General features: G+C 47.2%; 1 protein-coding gene across 1 annotated transcript; it reads right to left on the reverse strand.

The window, feature by feature from the left end:
- Positions 1-17,639: 17,639 nt before the first annotated feature.
- LOC104523597 (homeobox protein Hox-B1) lies at positions 17,640-19,365 on the reverse strand. The gene is given in 3 exon segments (XM_010166237.2): positions 17,640-17,965; positions 18,682-19,046; positions 19,048-19,365. Coding segments are annotated over 3 exon segments (912 nt in total). The 5' UTR covers positions 19,269-19,365.
- Between the last annotated feature and the right edge of the window lie 7,108 nt (positions 19,366-26,473).

Below are 26,473 nucleotides of genomic sequence, written 5' to 3' on the forward strand. Positions count from 1 at the left end.
GTCACCACAGCTCCAGAGAGTGATGGCACGTGGGCAAGTGGAAATCAATACCAAAAACGATGCAGCAGTCAGGACCTGCCAGCTGTCCAGTTAAACCAGGGTCTCCAGGATGGCCTGGGGAGTTGGGGTGGGAGAGCATACACGGGTATATGCTACACAACCAGGGAATGACACTCTATTGGCAGCAGCATTGGCAGTATAACCTTGCCTCCCTCATCTCCAAACACTCACTGGGGCAGAATATCAAAGACCGGTAGATAGGGGCCTAGATTAGCCCAATGGACATTTGGATGGAGGAGAGGAAAGGGAATGAGCAATCTGCCTATAAAAGATCCTGCTCAAATAGGCCCTAGAATTCTTTCTAGATGGGTGGTAAACCTACTATGGCTGTGGGGCATGTTCCTCCTCTTTCAAGTGTGTTTTTCTGGGCATCTAAACTTAGCCATGAATGGAGAAGCCAGGAGCTCTGGCTACAGACCAACATAAATGCAGCAGAGACAAAAGGAAGAAACAGAATGAGTAGGAAATGGTGTAAAGAGGAGAGAAAAGACTGACAAATGTACATGTACCTTTTAGAGAGATTTTCAGAGGCTGTAGAACTGCGTGAATCTCAGGTGTGTGTCACAACCTTGCTCAGAAAACTGCACTTAAATTAGCTGGATTCTGAGCTCGTGTAAATAGGCCGAGCTCCACCGACCTCTTGTAAACCACAGAGAATAATGGGGAAAAGTTTCTTTTCAAAGAAGAAGTAGAAAGACTGAGATGTTTAACAAAGGGGCCTAGAAAAGCTCCAAGCACTGGACAGTCTCCACCTGGTTGCATTAAACCAGTCTCTACATTTTTCAAAATCCACCCGTGCTTTAATCTCTGCTCCATTTCACATTTCCTTGTGATGTTGTCCAAAGAAATGCACTCATTGGCAGTGAGCTCAACAGTCACCACAAAACTTAACAGGACCTTGATGTGGCTTTTAAAAAACCCCAAACCCTTAACTGCTGAGGCTCACAAATTTTTTCTCCTCGGCAGATGTTCCAGGGGGACTGAAACTCAGCAAACATTTGCAGACATGGATAACGTTCATGCCGATGGCCTGATTCTCATTTACATGAAACTGCCTTTACAGTTCTCTAGCTTGGAAAAAAAAGTGCCTCTAAAGCCTGTGCGAAAGCAATTTACGTAAAGGGACCTTAGCAGGAATGAAAATCAGCCTGCCCATCTACCCAGGCAGATGAGGATTATAAATATAGTTAGCTGAGCTTTCTTGATTGTAGTCCAACACCCCTGATATTAATTTATCTGTTATAAATGTCAAATTCTTTCTCCAATAGCCCTTATGACAGCCACAGACTCTGTCTCCAGATTCCTGATTATCCTGATTGTTAATGTGTGCTGTGATATCATCTAGAAGCTGTTTTCCTGAGTTAGGACCTGATGTTCAAGCACAGGAGAGCAAAAAGATGTTTAGTCCAGAATGTTTCCTATTTTTCAGGGCAGTACAACCTTGTTACCCAAAGACCAGGTCTGGGATTTTCTTCTTCCCCTTTGATCTGTGATGAAAAAGTAGCTGTGACAGTAGTGACTTCAAGCTCCGAGACTCATAAAGCAGGAGGTGGTGTAGGATGTGTGATATTTGCAGCCCCATCTTGTCTTTTCTTGTGTGGAGGCAGTGATTCAAGCACGTTTTTACATATACTGCTCTCAGACTTCTGTGAATTGGTTTAAAAATGTCTAATTCACTCGAGGCATAAGGGTTTTCTTTGCACATGCTTATCATAGTCAACTTCCAATATATCACCCTTACATCTACAGCTTGATGTCCACGAGTCCCAGAGGTTGGTAAACCAGGAACTGTCAACTACTTGGCTGATCTTAGAACCAACCTACACTTCCAGAAACAGGAATAATTTAGAACCTTGTGCATCCTAATTGTGCATGGGTAGATTAGGTGGAAACAACCTCTTCTGCTTTGTTCACAGAACATCCTAGAGAACGACTTCTGTGGGAAGAGGAGGGTAAGAGAGGAATGTTTTTTTACAAGCTTTGAGGCATTTCCTCCTCTGGTGATACTGAAGCTGGGCACGACGTAAGTGGTGACAGTTTATCTGGAGATGCTGCTGTGTTCATTAAGAGGGACTGTTGCTGTTTATCTGCCTCTTGTCTGCAAAATCAGGTGTTCAGAAAACAAATTCTCAATGTTGTCAGCATGCTGTAGCATTAGTGTGGAAAGGGGATGGGTTTTCAGAGGCGCTCACCCAAACTCTGAAGCTGGACATTTCTGGGAGTTGCTGTTCCTCCTTAGAAAAGCTTTGGTAGTGAAAGGGAAACCATTCCAACTCTAGAAGAAAATCTCCTTTTTCACCCAAAACTCCATCCAGAAAATATTAAAAGCCTTATAGCAACTTTTAAAATCTCCCTTATGAGGAAGAATATGAACAATACTACAGGTGAGCCATCACAGATGTGGTAGGTGTCTGCCTCCGAGCTGGTAGTTTACACTTTCTCTATAATAACTCGAGGGCAGCAAGCACTTTTAAGGTGCGACTCATCTCCTCCCGAGCCAGAGTTTAGTTGAATTGTGCAGGCAAAGTGCCAGTTGCTCACCACCAGCTATAAAAGGAGTCTGGATGGCTGGATGGGATGAAAACACACGTTGTAAGCATCTAAAGTTAGCAGAGATGAGTCCCTCTGGTGAAATCTGCTGGTCAATTTGCTATTGCTGCTTGTTCTTATGTAAAAGGCATTCAGCTATTACTGTGACAGGCAGCAATTTAAAATCCTAAACCAATACATGCTGCCCCTGTTGCTTTTCCCTCTTTAGGTTTGCCACAGAAGGAATAAGCAGGCTCTAGAGATAGAGTAGCAGGTGGACCAAACAGCCCCATGGATAAATGATTTTTTATAATTTTTTAAATTATGTTTTTGACTTGGAGAAATGAGCTCACACTAAAAATGGGAATGAGAAGATTTAACTTCCACAAAACTCCACCTCTCTAGCTGTCAGAATATTTTGTCCTTTGCCTGTAGCCATGTGAGAACACGGTGCAGCCCTTCAGTTGTGACTGCTGCTCTGGTGGCTCTCAGGTTTTTTCTGCAGCTACGAGGGTGGCTGCAGCTGTACCCACAGCAATCCCGGCCACTCCAGTCATCCCACAACCCCAGGTCTGACAATGGCAATGACCTTTTTCCACAGAACTCTCTGCTATCCCCACCTGTGTCTACAGCCAAGTCTGCCAGCTACCAGCAGTCCTTCCTCACACCAGTAACTCTTCTCGGATCCAGCTCTTCTTCTTTCCAGCTCTCTTAACCCTGGTAAATCCTGCTCTGTCCCTTCATACAACTGAAGCCCAATAGACTGTGCCCAACTCTTCAATGCTTTGTGAAGTGACCCAACAGCTGGTTGAAACCATAACATTCATCTTTATGAACAAGATGAGCCTGCATTTTGGGGATAAAAAGATGACCATGTTTGTCATCCTACTGACACAGCTGCTTTTTTTTCAATCTAAGCAAACAGTCTGGGCTTGCTTTCCCGATTTGCCATTTTTCTCTCTATGAAGTGCCACTAACTGACACAACATATTAGTTACTCAGAGATTTCAAAGCCTCAGCCAGCTCCTCAGCAGCCAAGAGCACTTGTTGATAAAAGGGAAATCAATATGATGAGAGAAGCAGGCATGTGTGATTTAAAATACACCATTTTAAAGTCATTGAGCCTGGGTCTCTGTTGCCGTGTCCTTTCTGTGTGACCTGCATGTTCTATGTTTTCACAATGGTGAATGAGGGTTGCACAGGTTAAAACACTGTCAGAGAGGAAAAGACAGCAGAGGGCTGAGTCCCAAGGTGCATGGGACTGGATTTTATTGCTAAAAAGATATCACACCCTCTCCACCCCGTTCCAACCCATGTATTGCCTTTGGATAATTGTCCTTTGTACATAATACCCCTGCCCCATAACAGTGAACTCCCAATAATTTAAAATAGGTGTATGTGAGGCCAGCACCCTACTGTGTGGCTGTAAATCCATGTAATACCCTGGACAATATCCCACAGAACAAACCTTCAGTCTAAGCTGAGCTTTTCCACCACCATCTGTTCACTGGCTTTCCTATGGCAGAGCAGAGAAAAGAGCAAACATCTTGTCTGGAGTGATGTACAGGATTTACAGTGTCATAAAACTGGAACTGGATCAGACTATTGTTTCTTCTGGTTTGAGACTCTCTCCAGGAGACACAGCACCAGCTGTTGTACTGGAAGGTACAAGAAACCTCGGAAAATACAATTATCAAATCACCTACACACAAGAAGACTTTCTCCCTGACACCTATTAGTTAGAGGTTAGTTTATACCCTTTGGCATGAAGGTGTATAAACTGTACAAAACTCTGTGTCTGAACATTTCCTTTCTCTCTCCCTCTTTTATTATCAGATAGGGATGGTGTTTCTTACTTGAACTGCTTCTAACAGCAGTCACTTTAAATGTCCATATTAAAAAGTTGACCCATAGACTCACCCATTTGCTTTTGAAACCCTGAGCCCTGAAAAAGCAACAGACACCTTCTCTTGGGTTTACACCAGGGTTTAAATCAGCCTCAAGACATGAACAATTCCCCATCATTCTCTCTAAGCCTTTTTCCTAGGATGGGTGGGGGGGAAGGAAAATAAATTCTACCTATTTAGTATCTCTTGGTCCCTTAAACACAAGAACCACTTGACCCTTTTGCATAAACTCCTGTTAGCCCCTGCCAGCTGGATCCCATGTCCTGCAGCACTCTGTACACCGGGGGGTATCAAGCAAAGCACAGATCATCTGCTGACTGCTGGGCGGCTACTCACCCGCCGGAGAGCAGAGTGTGCTTATCAGGATGCTGCACCTCCAGACACCAACAGCACAATGACAGCAGGACCTGCCTGTGAAATGAGGCCAAGATAAATGATGTATTGCCCTCATCCCTAACAGTGTGGCCCAGACAGAAACCAGGTGGAGGGGAGGGAGCCAGCACCTTCTGTAAACAATCCTCTGTCTCAGCTGAAACAGTTTTAGACTGAGATGCTGGATTAAGAAAGTGATTCTTGCCCTGGACAGAAAGTTAAAGGGCAGGGGTGATAATGCACTGATGGCCAAAGGTGGTTGGGGGAACTCAGCCATTACTCAGCAGTGGTTCATTTGGCCTGGCAGGAGAACATCTGATATCTAAACAGTCCCACTCATCCTGAAGCACTCAGAAACTTCTGCACTAAATATTTGATGCCCTTGTTTGATAATGTTTATTTTGCTTTCTCCCCACCTGTGTGAGGCTAATATGCTGTGAGTGGGGAAAACATGGGGTAGCACATACCAAAGATAAAACACTAACGTGTGATCTTTTTTTTTAAGCAGAGATTTATGAGACATACTATGAAGCTGACTGGGCAAAAGAGTGGGGAATTTACTATAGAGACCAGTTCTGCGTTGGTCTAAATGCCATCAGCAGCGTGTGATCTCCCAGATCTTCCCTGTTCTTTGTAAGAAACTTGTACAAATCGTGACACACTCAGTTGACTCATGATTTAGTACCAGGATTTTGATTGGCCTCATCTGGGTATCAGCTTCTCCACGTCTGCATGGATGGAAGGAGAGGAGGAAAAGGTGAATTTAAGTCAGTCTCATTTCCCTGTGTCTGTAACAGTTCTATACCCTCTCACTACCCCACTGTAAGTTAAAACAGTTTCAATGCAGTCGTGGTTTCTGGGTTGTCCACTGAAGACTCTGCTTTCTCCTTGTGTGAGTCTGTAGTTGATCGGGTGATGCCAATTTACACCAAGAACTGGGGCACCCCACTTTCCAAGGAGGGAACACTGCTTGGGTTGTAGCCATCTTCATCTAAGCTGGTTGTCCAGAAACTCTTTACAGTCAGCAGAGATCTAGTCAATGCACTCAGTGAAATCTAGAGGGTGATTCCTCTGACCAGACATGACCTTCTCCAGAAAGAGTTCAGGGATGGTGCCCTGGACCCTACACGCTACAGTTCCAGTGATTAGAGAGGGAAGCCAGCCCAGACAGAGGTGCTGCTGCTACAAACACCCGCATTTAATGAAGTGAGTCCTGCCCTTGCTGTCCGAGGCTGTTAGAGACAACAGTGCAAAGGGTGGGTTTTCCACGAGGTTTGTAAATTAATTAGCTCTGAATTCAGGAGGCCCTTATGGACCAGCTCCTGGAGATTCTTTCACCCTACCAGCTCTAAGACCCTTTTTGAACAGCAAGGCCTCTGGTCTCCTAAAGTACTCCAAAATCCTACAAGGCCTACCCAGCACTCACATCAGAGCTACAGCTTTCTCTTTTATGTTCCTTTACAAACCAAGCCCCTCCCCTCCAGTTTTTAATGTCAAGGTATTTACCACACATAGAGAGAAAATACTGTGTGAGCTGGTTTCTTTCTGCACCTCATTTGAAAATATCCTTTGGCCTTTTTACCTTTCATTTACCTATTTTGACAGGAAGTCTTGGCCTCTGGGCTGATGAGTTTCTTTTCCAGCAAGAAAGAACTATGGTCTTCTAAGAATTGACATTGCTTCGTGGTTACTTCCGAGAACCAGAAATCTTGGGTTTTCTTTCTGATTTTGCCCCTGTGCAGGAAGGAGAAAGCCACATTCACATCTTTTGCCTCAATTTCCTTCTTTGTCAGCGATTCAGTAAAACCCCTGTTATACAGGTTGCCCTGTTAGCATTGGCCAGTAGTTTCACATTCTCAGATTCATGTTTAAAAACTCTTTATTAAAAGAAAGAGCTGGCTGTCGCTTTCTAACAAAAAGTAAATAACAGAAGTGGTCACAGTGCTGGTTCTATTGCTCTTGATCTGAGATAAAGCCATTTTTTATCTGCGGGGTTATTAGAAGCACACCTTTACTTGTGAAAGTTCAGGTGAAATTGGGATAAAAGCTGGAAAGGATGTGGGCTCTAAGTATGTTTAAAATGTTATCTGTTCTTTCTCAAACATGTCTTTCCAGCTCAGGTATTTACATGCTGATAACCTTTTGGTCCCAATGGTGCTAGAGACTTCGTGCCTTGTATTTCAAAACTGATAAGAAATTGAAAGATATGGAGCCTCCAAGAAACATTACAAAAAACAATCCTTCTCCTTTTCTTTTCTCCAAGTTCCTTGGGTTGTTGTGCTACTTGAAACACTGAATTTCTGGAAATTATTTACTGTAGGAAATCTTTTGCCCCAAAGAACATAGGAAGGAGATATAACTGAGGACTGATGGAGAAGAGGAGACATAACTGCTTTTGTTATTCAGAGGTTTGGCCTTTGTTCTCCCTTTGATCTGCCACTCTTGTAGATTCCTTCCTATCAGCAGATCAAGGAGAATTTTTATCTTGCTGAGAGCCTTTGCATGCATGCTGTTATTTTTTTATTAAAATCCTTTTGCAGTAATATCAGGAGAAGCTTTGCAACCATCTCTGTCTGTTTTGTCTTGTAGGAACTGAACAGACAAAAAACCTACGTGTTTTTGATGTTTTAAATAAGCTAGTGAGTAAATGTCCTTGGAATGCTTCCCTCCACCACCCTTTTATGCAGTAATGTGACCACACCATAGAAAAAGATTTAACCAAAAAGCAGAAATTTAACAATGTTGGGCATATCTGAGAACAGAAAAGCAGGGGAAGTTCATACTGCTGCTTAACTTTCAATGAGCTGGTAGATATTAAGAATAAAGTTTCTCTGATGTTATGTAAAACAAGTTCAGCAGATCTAAGGCCAAGCAGAAGTGTGGTTTTGCTGTAAAAAAAATAAACAAACAAGCATAACCTGTTGCAAGTGGTACTGACTGGCACAGACTGGAGATCAGGTGAATCACTGACACTGCCTTCCCATTCCTCAAGATCAGGAAGGAAAGGAACCTTGGCAGGGTGAAACTTCCCCTGCCATTCCCCACCTCATGAATAAACACAAGGGCTCATTCTCCAGGTCCTCTCACTGGCGCCTTTCACAAGCTCCCCGTTTAGTGAACAAGAACGAGGAAACGACACAGCTCTAAACTTACTGCCAGAAACACCAGCAGTTTGGGCTTGATGCTGTTGACCTCTGATCACTGCCTTAAGTTTTTATGTTCAGGTAGCTGGTACAAGCCAAATTTTATGTATTAAGTTTTAAACTTGTACAAAGGTATTCAGAATGAACACAATTTAGACTGTTAAGCTGTTGAAATTACACTAATTCTGACCTGAAATACCCTGATCCTGCAGAGACAGAGCCCAAAAAGCACTCAGATGTTGGGCAGATACTTTGCACGCATCAAGTGCATTAGTTTAGTGACATGTATCCTCTTCTTGTGCTTCCTCTTCTTGTGTTTCTCCTCACTGAGAGATGATGACCACCAAAGACAGTTAATATAATGTGCTTCATCTGGAACACAGTCCAACACAGCAGGGTACTGAGGCCTTGGCACAGAGACAGTTAAGCAAGCCAGATGAGGTTCCAGTCATACCTTTCATAGCCAAGACTGTGCAATTGATTTATGTCCAGTGCTGATGATGACAGAAAAGTGCAGACTGGTTAAAACAGGGCTCTCGGTGTATTTCATCTGTGACTGGGCAAAGCTTAACACAACGGGTCAAAGACATCACAAAAATTCAGATCCTTCATAAATACCCACGTCTGCATCTCGCTGGGAGGCTGTGGAGGGTTTCACCCTCACAAGCTTGGCACTGCCTGCAAGTTGCAGATTCCTGCCCTTGAGCTCTGACCACTCCGTACAGCACCAGCTGACCTCAGCCCACCTTCATCAGCTCTTTGAAGGGATCTCGCTCAGACTGGCCTCGGGGAGCTCTCAGACCACCCTTCCTGCAGGCAGAACTTGCTGCATGATTGCTTCCAGCACCAGCACACTCACAGGCAGCTGGGAATCGGTGAACTGGACTGTCATGTCCTCAGGAACAGTTAAATGGGCTTGGTCCAACAATACCTGAGGAATATCACTTCCTTCCCAGGTGCTGGAGTTGCAGCAAAGGGCAGAAGCCACTTGAGACAGCTCAGCCAACCATGGTACTTCTGATGTCTTTGAGTGTGAGGTGCAGGAAGCAGAACGTCTCTCCTCTTCACAGCACCTAGCAGAGCGAGAGCCTCACCCTCCTGGGAAATAGTGTGTGCAACACAAAACCTTATCTCAGTCTTTCCCTGCCTTTTCCCCCTTATTATGTTGAGAGAAAATAAAGATTTTGTGTTTGGATTGTGTTATTTGCAGAGGGTTGTTTGGGTTTTTTTTATGGAGCAGCAGAAACAATATTAAACACACAAAGAATGCTTGCTGATATTCATGGCACTATCAATTTCCTCTCCAGCGTGGAGGAGAAGCAGGGTATGGGTCAAGGGAAGAAAGATTTACTTTTCTTTGATACTCACAGCCTTGGCAACACAGTTGTGAATGTACTGAATTTGTAATCAGCCATTCAAAAAAAGCTCTCTTAGAAGACTTTATAACTTTGTAGGCAACCAGCCTCCATAATCGAGTCTTACAACATAGCTCAGTACTTCATAAATTTGAAATCAATCATAAAAAGGGCATATTAAAATAATTTGTATCAGTAGGGACTGATTTAAAGCCCAGCTCCTCATCCATCAATGAGATGCTTTCATTTGCTAACATATTCCTCCAAACTGCAGGAAAAGCTTCGCCAAATCCATTAATAATAAAGAGAAGAGAGCCTTCACAGAGCAAACGGACAAAGGGGAAGCAGAGAATGATTCTCATAAACTTCTTTTTCTTTACAAGATCCCCTTCAAAAATAATTATGGGAGACAATTGTTGCTGTAACTTTTGATCTTTTAGTGAAGAGTAATTTAGGACAAATTTTAATGCGTGAAAATAACATTCTTTTTTGCCATTCAGCTCAGAGGGGAAAATACATTAAAGGGGAGAGTTTCTGGAAAAAAAATTTGGAAGGCAGTAAACCCGTCTGCTTCACTGGGGGAAGTCTAGCAAGGAAATGATTTATCCTTTGAAAACTGCTACAGAAATGGCTATCAGTGATGAGAAGGGAAGGACTTCCCCTTTTTTATTCCAGTTTTCTCATGGTTCTGGTTGTGGCTGGGCAGAGAAAGGGCCGGGATGAGCAGCAGGGTCAGGCAAGGAGGACACCCCAGCTTCACCCGGCTTCTCTGCTGGGTTTCCTGCAAACTGCAGCAAAGCTGACAGTAGCTCTAACCTGTCCTTCTGATGAGCTCTGTGTTTAGAAGCATTGCTCCAAAAAACATTTTGTTTGCACGCACTGGAGTGTTTTATCAAGAAGACTCAGCATTGGCTTTGAAATATGAGAGCCTTAAAAAATCCCTGGCTGCTGGAAGGAGCTATATTTTCTTCACTCTGTCAATCAGCATTTAAATGTGAACTATCTCGAATCCTTCTGTAGGAAACACAATTAAAGTGCCATTAAGAAAGCATTTTTCTTGTATCCTTTTCTGTAACAAACGAGTCAGGCTCAGTGTTTCCGCGCTGTGTGGTGTGCTGAAACACACGGTGAATCCATGGCCATTTGGCACACTGATTGAAGCAAAAGGGATTCAAATCGGGCACTGGATTTCATGTTTTTTTCACCTTTTCATGTCAGCAATGGCAATATTTTCAAGTGTGTCACGTTCAGAGTAACTCATACAGAGAAATATTTTGTAGTAGTAACTAAAAAAAAAAAATCCTTCCTTTCTCTGATACATTAATAATATAACCGAGGTTAAAAGCTACTTTTTTTGTTTGAGGGAAGATGTTCTCACCTAAATTACAGAAATGCTTTGGGAAAGGCTTTTTGTTGGTGGTTTTAATCTTTTAGCTTGGCAAGAACAGGGACTCTGAACTCAGCAAAAGTTAGAGAGACTTTGTTATTTGATGAGAAACAGTTTGTTTTACTGTCTTTTCCCAGTGCCAGCTTCTCTATCTGACATAAGCAGCATGTTGTTTTCTTTATAGTAACGCTGTTTTCTTGCTGTCTTCCCACGTGTAGCTCCGTGCATCCACTGCTGAGCTGGGAGAGGGACATGCAAAGAAAATTATTTGAGCAGAGTTGATGAATGAAGGAAGAAATTGAATAACGACAGACTGAGGTAAGATTTCCACAAGATAATATTTCTACTGAACTAACTCCAGGGGGAAAGGCCAGGAGAATCATGTGAGATTCCCCACACTCCCTTTTTTTTTCTTCCTGGGACCAAAACACTTGTGTTTTGCCATCTCACCAGGTTGTTTAGTCAACAGGGACTGTGATAACCTCCAGAATTTTATAGCCATTAACAAATCCGTTAAATCTCATTGGATTAACTTTATGGCCACTAAAAGGGAGCTCACCTTCCTCATGGCTGATTTTAAGAGATACCTCAGGCACAGTTATTTGGCAGACCTGTGTGAAAGGGCTGCAGACCCACAATACAGACCTCACATTCCCCTTATTCTGGGAGATGCTCTGACAAGGTATTACAAGGGGGCAAATACTCCACAAGGTTGTAGACCCTCAAACAGAAGTTCTTGCTGTGGGCTCTGGTAACAACCCCTGCTCTCCCTGGAACCCTTCAGCTCTCAGGTAGGAGTTTGTACCCCAGGGCTTGACCCCCAACCTTCTAGAAATTTGCACAGGCTTTTTGACAATCTCCCAGACAGACAGTGAGTGTCTAAAAAAAAAAGGTCTCCCTGCCTTTAACAGAGACCCAGCGCCCTGGACAAGGGCAGATTCTGCTCCCACCATATCCCTGAGACATCTCAGCTCTCTGGGACTGTCCCCAGCTGCCCCTTTTTCCCTCAGTCACCTCACAGGGTCAGCCACGGAGCTGCCCTACCTATCAACCGGGTTATTTATTCCTTTGGAGTGACTTTGGATTTGCCTTGAGGTTCTGTCTTCTCTCCTTCTAATGGGAACACAAACAGGTTTTGCAATAAGCCCCTTTGCAATATTTCTGTTTTGCATCAAATTTGGATTTGCTTTTCTGACAAGAGGCTTTTGTGATTGCTGCTGAGGCAGATTTCAGCTTGCTGGTACCTAAAACCATCTCCCTTGTCATGGCTTTAGGCAGAAACAAATCAGCCTTTAGGTTTTAATCACTTGCCATTGGATATACATTTACATATGAAAACATAGATTTCTACAATGTATAATATGTAATACATACATGTGCAGTTTATTCTTTATATAAATATATTTATATATGTGTGTGTGTATATATATATATATCCCTTTTTGCCCCCTGCTGCAGTTTTTATGGTTGTACTGAGTTTTCAGGATTGTACCTTGTCACACAGGCCCCCCGGGCAGAGTAAACGTCCATGAACTATCCACCCTCCCGGAAGGGCTGACCTGTGCTCTCTGCACTGAAAAGCAGCTCCTGCCTTTCTTGGTGTGTCCTCCCTGGCCCAGTGCTTTTTCTTTTTTAACCCCAAATAATTTTTCAAAGCAGCCTCCTGGCTGGGAGTGCTGAGTGCTGGCCTTCGTGAGGGCTGACTGGGATGCAGAGACCCAGGCTTGACCCCATCTCTGGTCCTTAGGCCAAGCTGGGCCCATCTTTGGGTGAATTCATTTCAAGCTGAACTTTGTGTGAACCTGGGCCCGAGGGGAAGGGAACCCGACAGAGCAAGGCTGACGGAGGCAAGTTCTGAGCAAACCCATCAGCCTGAGTAAATATTGAACAAGTCCATGTGAAGGCTGGGGTTGAAATGGAGCTGTCAGACCAGTGTAAACTGAAAGGATAGGTGAGGCCTCTGAAGAGCAAGGAAACATTTTGTACACTTACTTCTGCAATTGTTCCTTCCACCCGAGCCCTTTGCCCCAGACCTCATTTCACCTGCCTGAGAGGCTAAAGCAACCCTGGAGCTGAAATATCTGTGCTGGTGGAAGTGAATGGCTGGGGGGCAGGGGGGTGAGCAAGGGGACAGCACCGTGGGGTGGCCCTTTCAGTGTGATGAGCCAGGAACATTTCAACAGCTGAGGTTGGACATGAGACAGCAGATTGGAGGTCCCCAGCTGAAATCCAGGTGAGTTAGGCAGCATCAATCCTGAAAAACAAATATACTGTCTATATGATACAAATACAAGTGAAATACGTTGTCTATAAATATATATAATTCAAATAAGCACATACATGCCCAGCTCCCAGGATCTAGCCTGACCATGCTGCTGGGACCATGGGGAAGGGCTGTTGGATGTTCAAGCTCTCCTGCCCAGCAGGGATCTGAGGTCAGCCGCACTCGCCCAGCACTTCCCAAGGCTGCAGGTCTTTTGCCTGGTTCTCCAGGAGGGATTTTAGTGACATCTGAAAATGTGTTCATGTCAAACTGTTGAGAAAACTTAGCAGGCATGAAAATGGCTCCTGGTTTACCTGATTGAGGCTGTATCGACTCCCTTGGCAATGTTAGTGCGTAAGCAGGTGCGTGGGCATCTCGCTGCTTTGTGACCACTGGCAGAAGATGGATCAATCTCTGTTTCAGTTCTGACTCGCTCGCTGTGTAATGAAAACATCTCACCCTCATCCTGCTCTGCTTTTGCCAAGAGCTGGGGAAGGGGTGGCCCCTGGCTAATTTTTCTGTGTGAAATAAGTTTGGAGAAACCCAGAAGGCTTCCTCCCCTCTTCTCCTCCACTTCAAGGCATCAAAGGCTTTTAGAGGCCAAGCAATAGCCCAACCCGGCCACAGTACTGTCACAGAGGAGGAGGTTTTGTCCCCAGACAGAGACCCCCAGGAACGCTTCACACCCTCAGTGCAAAGAGACTCCAGGAGCAGACTTAATAGCAGCCAGCAAAGTGGAGTTGAAAGTAAGGAAGTCTACAGGGTATTATTATTATTATTTTTTAATAGAATGTCCTCTTCTGAGATCAAAAGGGCCTCACATTGTGAGAACAAATGCTTTAGGGAGAAGAGAAACATTTCACACCAAGGGGTAAGGAACAGATGGCCCTGGAGGAGCTGCCACGCCAGGCCAGAGCGCCGGGTGTGCTCCTCAGGCCTCTGCTCTGGGAGCTGAGCCAGAGGAGGGGGATCTCGGCGTCCCTTCCCCATCCCCTCCTCTCACAGAGGGACAACAGCTCCAACACGGCAACTGCCATCAATAATTTACATGGTTACGTTTCTTTAACTGGGAATTTCCCCTTCCTTTGGGATATTAAAAGAATAAATCTCCATTAAGACGTGGCTTTGTGTGTGAGTGTACAGGGGGACTTGGCTAATTTTCCTGCTCATGAAAAATGCAATACCAGGGACCCACAGACAGACACACAGGGAGATATGGGAATATACTGGATTATAAATAACCCTGCCGTCGTGTATCATTTATATAAAACAAAGGAGTGTGTATAGACCTCGTATTTGTGCTAAAGCCTGACTGTGTGGCCATAGGGCTGAGTCTCCATGGGGACTTGTGGCTGTAGGTCTGGAGACACTCGCCTTTGCCTCCGTCTGTGTAGTCTGCGCCGATGAACTGTGGGAAGGAGCACACGTTCATGTCCCGTATGGACACACAGGTACCTGTGTGGGTGCTGAAGTACCAGTGCTCTCACGTTATCTGCTTGAGTGACAGGACACTGGGACAGGCTGCCCAGAGAGGTTGTGGAGTCTCCATCTCTGGAGACATTCAAAACCCACCTGGATGTGTTCCTGTGTGACCTACTGTAGGTGATCCTGCTCTGGCAGGGGGGTTGGACTGGATGATCTTTCGAGGTCCCTTCCAATCCCTGACATCCTGTGATTCTGTGATTCTCTGGGTGTGGGGTGGCCATGGGTGTCCCTCACCCTCTCACAGGAGCATCTGTTACCGGCTGAGGGACCCCCAGCCGTGGGTGTCCTGGTGTGGCCTTTCCAGTCAGCTCCTGCTTCACAGCAGTGGGTTTGGGGTTCTGGAGACAAAAGGGAGCGTGAGAAAGTTGAAGGGAAAGCAGGGGGGGAAAGAGATTAGCTGTGTGCGGTGATCGTTGTTAGAGAAACACGGCTGGGCAGCGAGGGGGGCAAAGGGAACGGAGTGGGGGGAGCCCGGAGGGGGGTACATATGTAAGGGGGCATCGGCACCGTCTCTGCGGACTCTTCCGGAGACTCCCTTTGAGTTTCAAATGGGAACTGGGAGCCTTTGTTGTGCCCGACACACTGACACATCGCCACCCTCCTCTTTGTCCCGGTCTTTCCGCTCTCCCCCGGCTCTCGGGACCGGCCGGGCCGGTACTGCCCGCTTTACCTGGGAGCGAGCGGGGCTCCGGCCCCTTCCCGGCTCACGCAGTGGGACACAGAGACACAACCGGGGGCCAGAATGGTCTCAGTGGAAACCCACGAGCTTTCTGAAGCACAACGCCCTGTTTCGATGAGACAGCTGGAATCGCAATGATTCAACAAAATCTTCCACCGACAGGTTAACCCAGCTGACTCACGCCCAACAGGTTATAAAGTCACAACCCTGCTTCACAATACCTGGCCTTTTTTTTTCTTCTCATTATATTTTTGCAAATTGCTGGTGTAACAAAATCCTCTTTTCCCCTTTCCCCCCCCTCTTTTTTTTTTTTTTTCCTTATCTCTAAGCTAATTGAACACTCAAAAATCTTTTGTTTCGAGATAGAGAGGTGGATTAGATGGAGGAAGATTGTATCGCCGCGGAAGAGTGATGCTCTGTCGCCCAAGGACCGCCCTGGTTCTGCGCACCAGGCTGCCCGGGTCGGGCTGTAGTTGTAGCAGGTAGTTTGATCATTCCTCACCCCCACCGAAAAGGTTTGCAAATTTGACGAAGCCAGAACAATAGTTTCTCCTGGCAGCCCCTCTGTTTACTTGTTTAGAAATCCCAGAGGCGTTTCGAGGTAAAAAGGTCAGAGCTATACCCGTGCTCGCCGCCTCCTCCCGCGAACCGGTCTCGTGTGTTACTTGTACTGTGGAAAACACCGTTTAAGGGGTCGCCTTGGGAAACTGAACGATGGAAACTCAAGTTTTTATTTTGAGTTGGATCAGCCTGTTCCGTATAAATGAGAAACTCGCTTTGTCCCCACCCCGGACCTCAGGTCCCTTCCAGTTAATGTTGCTGCTCCACTAACGCAGAGCTGCTTCCGTGCCGGGATGGTTACAGAGAGGATGATGATGGTTTTCTGCTCCCATCAGGCCTCGTTGCTCTGTGGAATAACCCCACGTGAGAACCGCCGCGTTTCTATCCGGTCCCGCCCGGGCCACTTGCTCTGAACGTCCCCGAAGCGGTGGGGAGCGATTGGCCCGACCCTGCCGGTGCCCGCGGGATGTCGCGGGGTACCCCAGGAAGCAGGATCGGGGGTTTTGTTTGGGAGCTTTGGCAGCAGCTTTTCCTTTTCCTTTTCCTTTTCCTTCCTCCTTTCTCCTCCCTCCACCCCGTGTTCCCTGGACATGAGAGATTTCTATTTCGCTTAAAGTCGAGAGGACTTTGCATGTGGAAAAAGTAAACTTTATTAGACTGAGGTAGTTTCATTTCGAGATACAGAGCACGGGGAAGGGAGTGGAGGGGAAATGGGAGATTCCGATTAAGAAACCGCTCGTTTTTCTCGATGACGTTTTTCCCTTTAAAACAATCTTTAACGAAAATTGCCGTGGTTTTTTCAGTTCGTCCTACCCTAAAGTTTCTCTTGGGGAAGGGAAACAATTTAACCATGGATAAATAATGGTTTTATCGGACTCCGATAAGCCTAAAGAGGGTGGAGGCACAAGGAACCGCTCCAAGACTTTCAGTACAATAAATAGCAGCCAGTGCATCAGTGCCTGGGGGAGCCAGGCCCCCCCGCAGCCTTGTTCCCGTCCACCTTCACACCTCCTGCGACAGTGACCGTTTCCCAAAGTACCCCGAGGTCAATCTTCGCCTCATCTCGTTTTTTTCTGATAGCAAAACCCTCCCTCCCCCAGGATCGGTAACAGTCATCGCCGCAGAGCGTGTAGAAAACCCTGTGAAGCAGTAATAGTGCAAAACGGTAGCGGAGGAGATGCTGCTTTTCTTTTTCTTTTTCTTTTTCTTTTTCTTTTTCTTTTTCTTTTTCTTTTTCTTTTTCTTTTTCTTTTTCTTTTTCTTTTTCTTTTTCTTTTTTCTTTTTTCTTTTTTCTTTTTTCTTTTTCTTATTTTTTTCTTGGTGTTTGGGTCTTTGCAGAGGCCTCGAGCATCTTGGACACCTCAGATCTCATTCCACGATATACAGATAAAAGGGAAACAAAATAAAACAAAACAAAAAAATACCCCAAACATTTTTACAATCTCAAAGGGAGGAAAAAAAAATACTTCGAACGTAAGATTCTTGCAGGCAAAAGTCGTTGTGCACATTTTTTAAAACGGGAGAAAACTAAATTCGTTTTCAAGTTTCTGGAGTTGAAAGTGCAGTTCCTATAGGGGAGGGAGAAGGGAGAAGGAGAAACGTCCCTGAGATAAACGCCTGTTGCTGAGGATACACGAGGGCACGGCTGCTCCTTTGGAGTCCAGTGTTTTACAGAGGGTCTATAAATTAAGAGAGAGAGAGAAAAGCAAGCGGGGAAATTGGTATCACACGTGTGAAGACGGCCGGAGTCAAAGGGACTGCTCGGAGGGAAGCGTGGCCTTGCTTCCACGCGTGTGTGCGGGCGGGGCTCTGCGTGGGAGGTGCGTGTTGGTGCATGTGTGTGTGTGTCGGGGTCTGCAGGAAGCAGCTGATCCCTGTGCCCCTACGGGGACACCTTTCAGGAGGACACGGAGCTGGGGGAGGCCTCAGGTGAGGTGCAGTTGGACTGGTCCGAGGCTTCACTCGTTTCCTTCGCAGACCTGGAGGCAGCAGCCGGGGCCAGACCTTCCTTTTCCCTCTTCTTCTGCTTCATCCGCCTGTTCTGGAACCAGATCTTGACCTGGGTTTCATTGAGTTCCAGGGTAGCAGCGATTTCAACCCTCCGAGCCCGAGTGAGGTATTTGTTAAAGTGAAACTCCTTCTCCAGCTCCGTCAGCTGCTTGGTGGTGAAGTTGGTGCGGATGGTGTTGGGCTGGCCCAGCAGTCCGTACTCCGACACTTTAGCTGTTAACGAACAAACACCAACACGGCAGGAGCAACCAGAGAAATTCCCTTTCTGGTTCAGGAGGGACTGTGGGTGCGGGTTTTCCCCCACTCCTCTCCTCTCCTGACAATCCAGAGCTCCGTGCTCCCCCCTGGATCCTCAGCTACTCCTGGCTTCTTGGCCCAGGGATACAACCTGGAGGGACAGACCACCCCGGACCCTGCAGAGCTGCCCCCCTTCCCTTGCAAACATCCCCCGCCAGTTCCCTGCAAACCTCCATGAAACCTGAAAGTGCGTGGGAAGGAGTGGAAGGGGAGGGTGATGATGAGGGGAGGAGGGAAGATTGTGATTTAAGGAAGATTGTGGAGAAGGAAGTTGAACAATAGAGGAGATGGAAGCCACGACTGTGGAAGAAGCAGGAAGCCCGGAGCGTTTCCTATTCCGAGCTGGACTTAAATCGCATTGGGCCTGCGGGAAACTGAGCTCAGGGACCTTCCATCAGATGAGTCTGGAAACTCTCTAGCGCTGAGCTGGTGTTTAAAAACCAAAACAAACAAAAAAAAAACCCAACCCAAAGCAAACCAAACCCGTGTTCCCCTGGAAGATGAGCCCAGTTACCTTGGGTACCAACCCCGGGGATGGCAACCTTTCCCTGCAGAGCTGGGGAGCTGCCCCCCGCCTCCTGCTCCCCCGGGTGGGGACCATCCTCACCCGGCTCTGCGCTCCGCGAACTCACCTGTCTTGGGTGGGTTCCTCTTCACTTTCATCCAGTCGAAAGTCTGCGTGGTGCCGGCGTTGGGACACGGCTCGGAGGGGCACGCAGGGTCTTTGTCCTCATTTAAAGAAGGCGAGAGGTTGTTGTAAACGCCGGGCAAGTAACTGGGCTGCTCCTGCCCGTAAAGGTGTTGTTGCTGGTACGGCCCAGCAGCCGCCACCGCCCCGCAGTAGCTCTCTGCTAAGGAGCTGAGGTTGGATCCCGCGTTGCCTTGGAAGTACCCACCGTCCGTGTCCGCCTGGCCGAGGTAGAGCTGGTGGTGCCCGTAGCCGGAGCTGCAGGTTTGGGTCGGGTACCCGGTGGCCGGGGCAGCGCCCGCGAAGGGGGGAGGAGGGAGGGTGGTGTTGGTAACCGGGGTTCTGCTGCGGGAGATGTACGGCCGCGTTCCCTCCCACGCCAAAACGCCCGTCTCCGTTCAAAGTGTCACTGGAGGGGCTACCTGAGCAGGAGGGGAAGGAAAGGGAGCTCTGCTCTAAGTGGTGGTAGGCGCCCGTCCCACGGTTACAAATTGCATACTCTAAGAAGGAGTTCATCCTAGTATTGTCCATCTGCCACTGATGGAGGAGGGTCAGCCTGTTTTGGGGGGAATTCCGCCTGCCCTACAACCTTTAGATAGTATGTCAAAGCTGTAAAACTTCCTTCCATGCATCGCTGGCCCTCGAACCCCGCAGCCTTCGGCGGGGCCGGGGTGGGGGTAGGGGGAGGCGACCACATGGTCCGCCCCCAGCCCAATGAGCGAGGGGCTCCCGAAGTTTGTCACATCTCTGAGCTCATCCATCAAGGCCTTGACATTTGCATGACAAAGGGGTTTCAATCAAACCCTGCCCATCAATCTGATAACAACACGAATACGTCAAAATCTTTCCTCAAAGACTTTAAAAGAGAAGGAGGGAGGTGGGGTGCGGGGAGGTGGAGGGGAAGAGGGGCTAGGGGAGAATTAGAATTATCCACGAGTGTTTTAAGTGCTAAAAAGGCCCCCAAGTTATGCGATTAGCCCATTTCACCAGAAATTCCCCTTGCCCCAACTTAAAAAGGTTTTCTCCAACCCCAGCTCCATGTGAGAAGAAGGAAGAACAGAGGGAAAAGAGGCAGGGAGGGCTGACTACTCTGTCCCCCCAAGCACAAAAGGATGCTCTTTTCTGCATTTCAAAACTTTTCCCTAGAAATTGCCTTGAACATGTTTGCTGTTTTCTGGGCTGAGGAGTCTAATTAAAACTCCAAAGAAAAAGACGCTCCGTGTGTGTTCATTTTGCCACATCGGCTTTGTGTCTAGGGCCAGTGTGGGTAAAAGCAATGTAATTAAATCAATATTCTAATGAGGTGATGAAATAAAGTTAGAAAGACAGAATGTCTTTTGTTGGAGCAATACCATGCCCAGCTTAGCAGTTGGAGGAACGGAACTAAAAATGATCCATGTGTCTCTCTCTATATCCTTCTGTCCATCCCCTCACCCATGCACCTACCTATCTACACACTTACTACTGAAAACAAGAGATGTTCTAAGGGCTTTGACCAATTCTGGAGCATTAAGCTCTGCTTTTCCAAGGCAATCCTGGTGTGATCTTTCCCCGAATCTGTTGTCAAACTGGAGCTTTCCCCTGGCAGAGTCCAGCTGATGAGTAGGTGGAAAGACACTGACTTCAGGCCGGCCACTCCACTGCCCAGAGAAAGGAAACATAGGTAGGCAACATTTATTTACTTGTTAGCAGAAGGGAGACAAGAGCACCCAACAATATGACGCCCACAGTCATTTGTTACTTGTCAGGATATTTACTGGTTATTCAGCCTCTAAGAACCAAGAGGGCTCTTTTTTTTTCTTCCTTTTTTTTTCCCCCCCTAGGCCAAAAGTTCACTTTGAAAGGCATAAACACGTCCTTTAGTTGGTAGGTTTGGCTGATGCAACACGTTGGGGGTAACATTTGTTAAGAAACTAAAGCGCAGGCAGCCATGGCATCAACCTTCGTCCCTTTAAATCCCCCCCCTCGAGAGAAAACGTGAGTTTTAGCCAATTACAATTCTTGTCCTTCAATAAAAAAAAAAGAATAAGGAGAAAACTCAATAAGAAAGAATGAGGAGAAAACTATTTCCAGAGCTGCGTGCCTATTTATTCATTTATTCTGCCGACTTTGCTGATGCTGAGATATCCAAGAAGAAAATCTTTTAGGTTACAAATATTCTCTGAAACTCTCTATCTCCTTTTTTACATAAAACAACCGAAAGTGATTGTAAAGATTCAAAGCAACTCTCATGTCATTCCCCTTGCAAGAGAAATAGGTTTCTAATTTGATTCCAGGAGTGCTTTTTATATTATGTTGCCCTCGCGTTTAAATTGAATGTATTATATTTAAATGCTGCTTACAATAGATGATTTATGGGTGGAAAATGAAAAAAGAAAAGGATAGATGTTTATTTCATCCTTGAATCAATTGTTTCCTATTGTCTGATAATTTTCCACCATGATCTCACTCCACTGTTACATTCGGGGGGATGCTTTATGTCATTAAAATGAAGCTGGAGTTTCAGAATGAGCTCCGAGAGAGCTCATTGCAGCGGAGTTAGGGAGGAGGAAGTTTTCCTCTACATCTCATCGATAACTAAAAAACCGGTGGGAAGAAACTCTCTGAGACTGGTTTTGGAGTTGTAGAAAGCAGCGTTCTTTATTAGAGCACTGGATGCACGGGGGATCTCTCCACCCATCGTGCCTCCCAACTTGTCCCTCTACAGAAGTTATATACTATCAAAACATGCATTTATTTTCCAAGAAATTATTAACGAATCCATCACATTTCCAATCACTCATTAATACATTTAAATGTCCTTTTCACACGCGTACTGGTTGTCTTTGGGGGTCATCTGTTGATCATAGAAACTTTTGTCACCGTGCCCTTTAGTTGAATTTTTATTCTGCGCACACTTAGTTCATCTCTTGGCCTGTTTACATCACTTCTGTCTCCACAAAAATGGTTCATTCCAGCATCACTACCTTATCAGAGATTTGACGCCTCTGATTTGAAGTCTCCTGTTATCTAATTTAGACTATAAGCTTGACTAGGCCGAGCTGGTGTGTAACTAACTCCCAATGTCACTTTGTTGAAGCAGAAGGGGACGTTCTTTCGGTATCATCATCTCAGAGACGGCTAACCCAAAATTTAGACCCGAGGCAGCTCTGGGATGAAAGCACAGAGCTCCTTTGATTGGTGGAAAAATGGGATAGGATGGGGTCAGGATTTTAGCCGTGAAGTGCAGCAGAAATCCCGACCCGAGCAGGGGGTGAAATGTGGTCCTGGGGCTCCTGGGAGCTTCTCCAACCCCAGCTTTTGGGAAAAGAGACAATGGCGAGATGGGTGCGTGGAAGTGAAGACAGAGCCGAGTGCGGAGCTGAAGTCACTTTGGCAAAGGCTTATTTTCTCCCTCTGTGGAGGTACCTGTCAGGTTGCGAAAGATGGGGTGTTGGAACCGATTTCCTCCCAGAACGGGGCCGCTGCCTTCCCGCCCCTCCCCGCGCCCCGGGCTCTGCGGGGCCGCTCCCCATCCGCTCCCCACTCCTCACCGGCTCTGGCAGCCCAGGCAGCGAAACACCGGGCAGATTCGGGGACGTGGCGGGATAGAAGTTGCTGGGGTCCCACCCTCACCCCCTGCCCGGCCCGGCACCCCCGGGGCTCCCCTGGGCGCCCCTTCCCGGAGCTGCCAGGCTGAGGGCCTGGGCAGGGCGAGCGGGGTGGCTGCGCTTCAGCCCACGCTGCCCTCCGGCTCCAGCTGACATCCCCAAAGTGACAAATTCTGCTCCAAAATGCATGGCGTGCGGTGACTGCGCGGTATTTTCGGAAGCCGCAGGGTCAAGGCGCAGGTAGGCAAACTGGGAATCGCTTAGGAATCGCTTTCCCAAATTTCCTCCTTTGCCCTGGATCTGATATCACATTACTGCTGATATTATTATTGGGCTTAATTACCTTCATGGAGAAGCTGTGAGACCTAGTTTCGGTACAGAGCTTCATAACCTGCAGGAGAAATAAATATCAGGTTATTGTTAACACCCAATCGCAGGGTGAACCTAATTCTATCACTTACACGTGTATTTAAAACCTCCTGTATGGGGAGCTGAGAGAGGGAAGACGGTCAAGGAAAATGTGTAGGTGAAAATTCTCAAATTATCAGAGCTGTGTCCTACACCCCAAATAGTTGCTTAACTTTTCATTACATTTATTTTCTGATTTTCACTTATATATTGAGGGAGTCAGTAATGATTCCTGCCCCCTAAACCACAGACGGCAGAGTTTCTGGAGATGCTGTTATTTTTCACTCAACAGGATTTAAATAAAATATCGGGAGATGGATGAGGAAGGAGGGTGAGCGGGGTATTTTTAGCTCTTTGATTCCTGGAAAAAGAAATTCTTCTGTCCAGGAGCGGGGTCGGCTGGTCCATGGAGGCAGAGGAAACCACTCCCTTGCCTGCTCCGAGCTGTGTGCCCACTGATGCCTGCCTCAAGCATTTAAACCAGGCTTTATTTGATGATCAGATAAGAAATGAGGAGGTCAGCAACAACATGACATTATTTTGGTGGCGGGGGACTTCTCACGCCCACCGAAGGCATCCCGTGCCCTTGCCCCCTCCATCCACCCCGAGCAGAGGGACTTGCTGCGACAAAACCTGGGGACTCGCTGTCCCGAGGTGGAAACACATCCACACCCCCTCACTGCTGAGTGAGCAGGATGGGGCTTTTGCCCCCCTAGGCAAAACCACGCCTTTGCTTCCAATCCGATGAGGACATTTTATTTAAATAACCCTTTTCTTGAGAAGAATTCCTCCCTTTTAGTGGCTCCACGGAACTCGGGGCTGCAGCAGCCTGGGGTGGGGAGCGCGGGGACATTTCACCCTTCCCTAAGAGATGGTTTCTTTGCTTCCAAACTCTCCTGACATGGAGAACAGAGCCCTTCTGCAAGCAGTTCATGGGAACATCTCTTGTAAAAAATACCCGAGGAGTTTTTACAGTCGACACAGAAAGAATGAGGCATTTCCAAAGGCTCCAGAATACTCAAGAGTCTTGAGATGCTTCATTTTGGAGTTAAATATAACTCTCTGCAGAGAAAGTTTGTGTCGTGCGTAAGAAATGTCACTCGTGGCTCCTGGCCGGGTGATTTATAGGAAGCACGGCTGACGCTGGGGTGCGTGTTTGGCTGTGGACTTGGTTATCACAAAAAAGGACTTGTCCCTAGAAATTGTCAGAGAAATTTATAGCCCCAGCGTGTGTCTTGGTTAGATCATAGCCTGCTAAGCTATATTTGGGGCTAAAAACTGAAGAGGGAAAATAAAACAGTATATGGAAACATGCTTCAGAGTTTGGGAGTCCAAAGAAATGTAGAAAGAATCCTTTTAATGAGTTACAAGCAGCGGACTATCTCCGAGCTGCAGAGTAAATACGAAACAATTAAGATAAGATATAATAATTCTTATCTGCCCCTCTCGGGAGCGGGGCGGGCGCGGACCGGCCGGTCCGTGGTCAAAAAAAGGTCGGGTCCCGGTAGGGACCAGCACCGGGACCGGCTCCAGCGCGATGTCGTGAGGGTCCCTGGACGGCGACCGCCCACAGGCGGTCAGCATCCCCCGGAGGGGGAGGGACCCTTCTGAGGGACATGTTTTGTGTTCTCAAAAGTCTTCTAAACAACACTTTGAGTGGAAGATTTGGGTGAGAATGCCTCTTGCGATGTTTTCCTTTTCAGGGTGACACAAACCCCTCAAATACCGCCTCTTCCCACGCCAAAAGATCAAATTCCTCCTCCGACGGCTCTGGGGAACCTGTTCCTGTTTCTTGGTGAATCCCATCGCCTATTTCCATGTGGTCCCCAGGGCAGAGGTGTGTCTGTAAGCCGCTCATCTCACTAATTATGTTCATTTAAGCCTTTTTACTCGGTGAGAGTGGAGAGGAGAGGTCTGTATCTGCTGCTTCTGCCTCCAGTGATGCTCTTTCTCGTACCGGGCAGACCCAATGGGCTCCTCACCCCGGCCGAGCCCCGTTCCAGGCGGTCATTTCCTTCCCCCAGGGGACAGCTCGGCCATCCCGAGGGACCCTGGGCTGGGCTGGGTCTGGGCTCAGGGTCGGCTTCAGGCAGCTCCAAGGGGATGCAGGGCCAGGACTGAACCTGGGGGATCCCAAAACCTTCGGGTTTCATTCAGATCCAGCACCTGGCAGGCCCGGCGTGGGCTAGTTCCACCTAAACCCGCTCTTTAGTAAGTGCGTGACTTTATTAACAACTTTCCTCGGTGTTGGTGATATTAGTGGGTCAGCATTATTAACAGCATTATTAATCTCAACCAGCGTTCATTGAAACAGTATCTCCCTGGAATTGAGAACTAGATTCACCTGGGCCATCTGCAGTGATTCCTAAATTACTTTCTCCGGACCCGGCGCTCTGTATTTTCCCCTTCGATGTTTATAAAGAGGGAAAAAAATAATAATAATAACCAGGAAAGCTGGGATGGATGCGGGAGATGCCAGGACGGCGAGTAGGAGAAGGTCCCCTCTGCCAGCTCCTTCCTTTGATGGTGATGGAGTATTAGGAGCGTTCCTCAAGCTCCAGCCGTTTGAGGACCGGGATGCAGTAAAGTGCTGGGAAAAGATGTTACAACTCAGCTGAGACAACGGTCACTAGAGGGATATTCCCAGAAAGCTGGAGCCTGATTTCTCAGGAGAAGTTAACTCTTCCCAAAAGCTCAGCTCCTCCCTCTGGTCTCACCCGCGTTTCCTTCACAGATTTTCCTCCTTGAGCCTCCTCATGGCTCTAAGGGTGTTGGTTCAACATCTTCAGGGCTTCGAGTAGCTCTTCAGCAAACACATCCCCAGACTTAGATCAGCACAAGATAAATATTACTTTAGCATCCCTGCAGCACGTGCCAGAGCCTCTCATTTGCATATTTCTAGGTTAATAATCGTGAGGCAATTGCAGTGTTTTGACAACGATCAAGAGCTGAATACGCTTAATATGCTTAATATACGCCCTCCAGTTGCACGGAACAGAAGGGCAGGGTTGCAAATATGCGTTCCCCATTTGTTTGACATTTTGAAGAAGGTAAAGAATGGCTGAACTAATGGCGAAATCTTACAGTCATTCAATAATTTAGATTTTATTGAATATTCCCCTTCTTTCCTCCGACATTTCAGTCTTGCTAATTAGGACAAATAAGAAGGGGCCTGCTGTTAGCAAGGATAATAACTGGCGAGGTTCCATTTATTAAGTCACTTTCCGTGGGTGTAGAATTGATCTGTGGCTGTGACTGGCATGCTTTCTAGACCTGCAGCAACTTTGAGAAGTCATTATCATCTGCAGAAGGGCCCTCGTTAGGGATTTGTATTGATAAGGTGTCAGGGTTTGAGTTGGGGGGTTCCTGGAAACCCCTTCCCCGCCCCCGTCCCACCCAGTGCGGGGTGGCGAGGGGAGGCCGCCCCCTCCCAAGCCCCGTGCAAGAGGGGACCCTGCAGAGGACGGTGTCCCTCTTGTTGTCCCCTCCCCTCCGCCTCTCCCTTCCCCTCCTCCCTTCCCCACGGAAAGGGCGGGTGTGTTTGTGGAAATCCGCTGCGGGATCGATTTGCGGTGAGATATCTCTCCGTGCACGGATTTTGGAAAGGCAAAGGGAACGTGCAGATCCATCAGCCGAATGAGAACGGTGCGGGGCAGCTCGAGGGACCGGGCAGGGCCGAGCATCCCCGGGGACCGGGCAGGGCCGAGCATCCCCAGGGACCGGGCAGGTCCGAGCACC

This window comes from Antrostomus carolinensis, unplaced genomic scaffold (genome assembly GCF_000700745.2).
Source record: "Antrostomus carolinensis isolate BGI_N321 unplaced genomic scaffold, ASM70074v2 scaffold3214, whole genome shotgun sequence".
NCBI classification, from domain to species: Eukaryota; Metazoa; Chordata; class Aves; order Caprimulgiformes; family Caprimulgidae; genus Antrostomus; species Antrostomus carolinensis.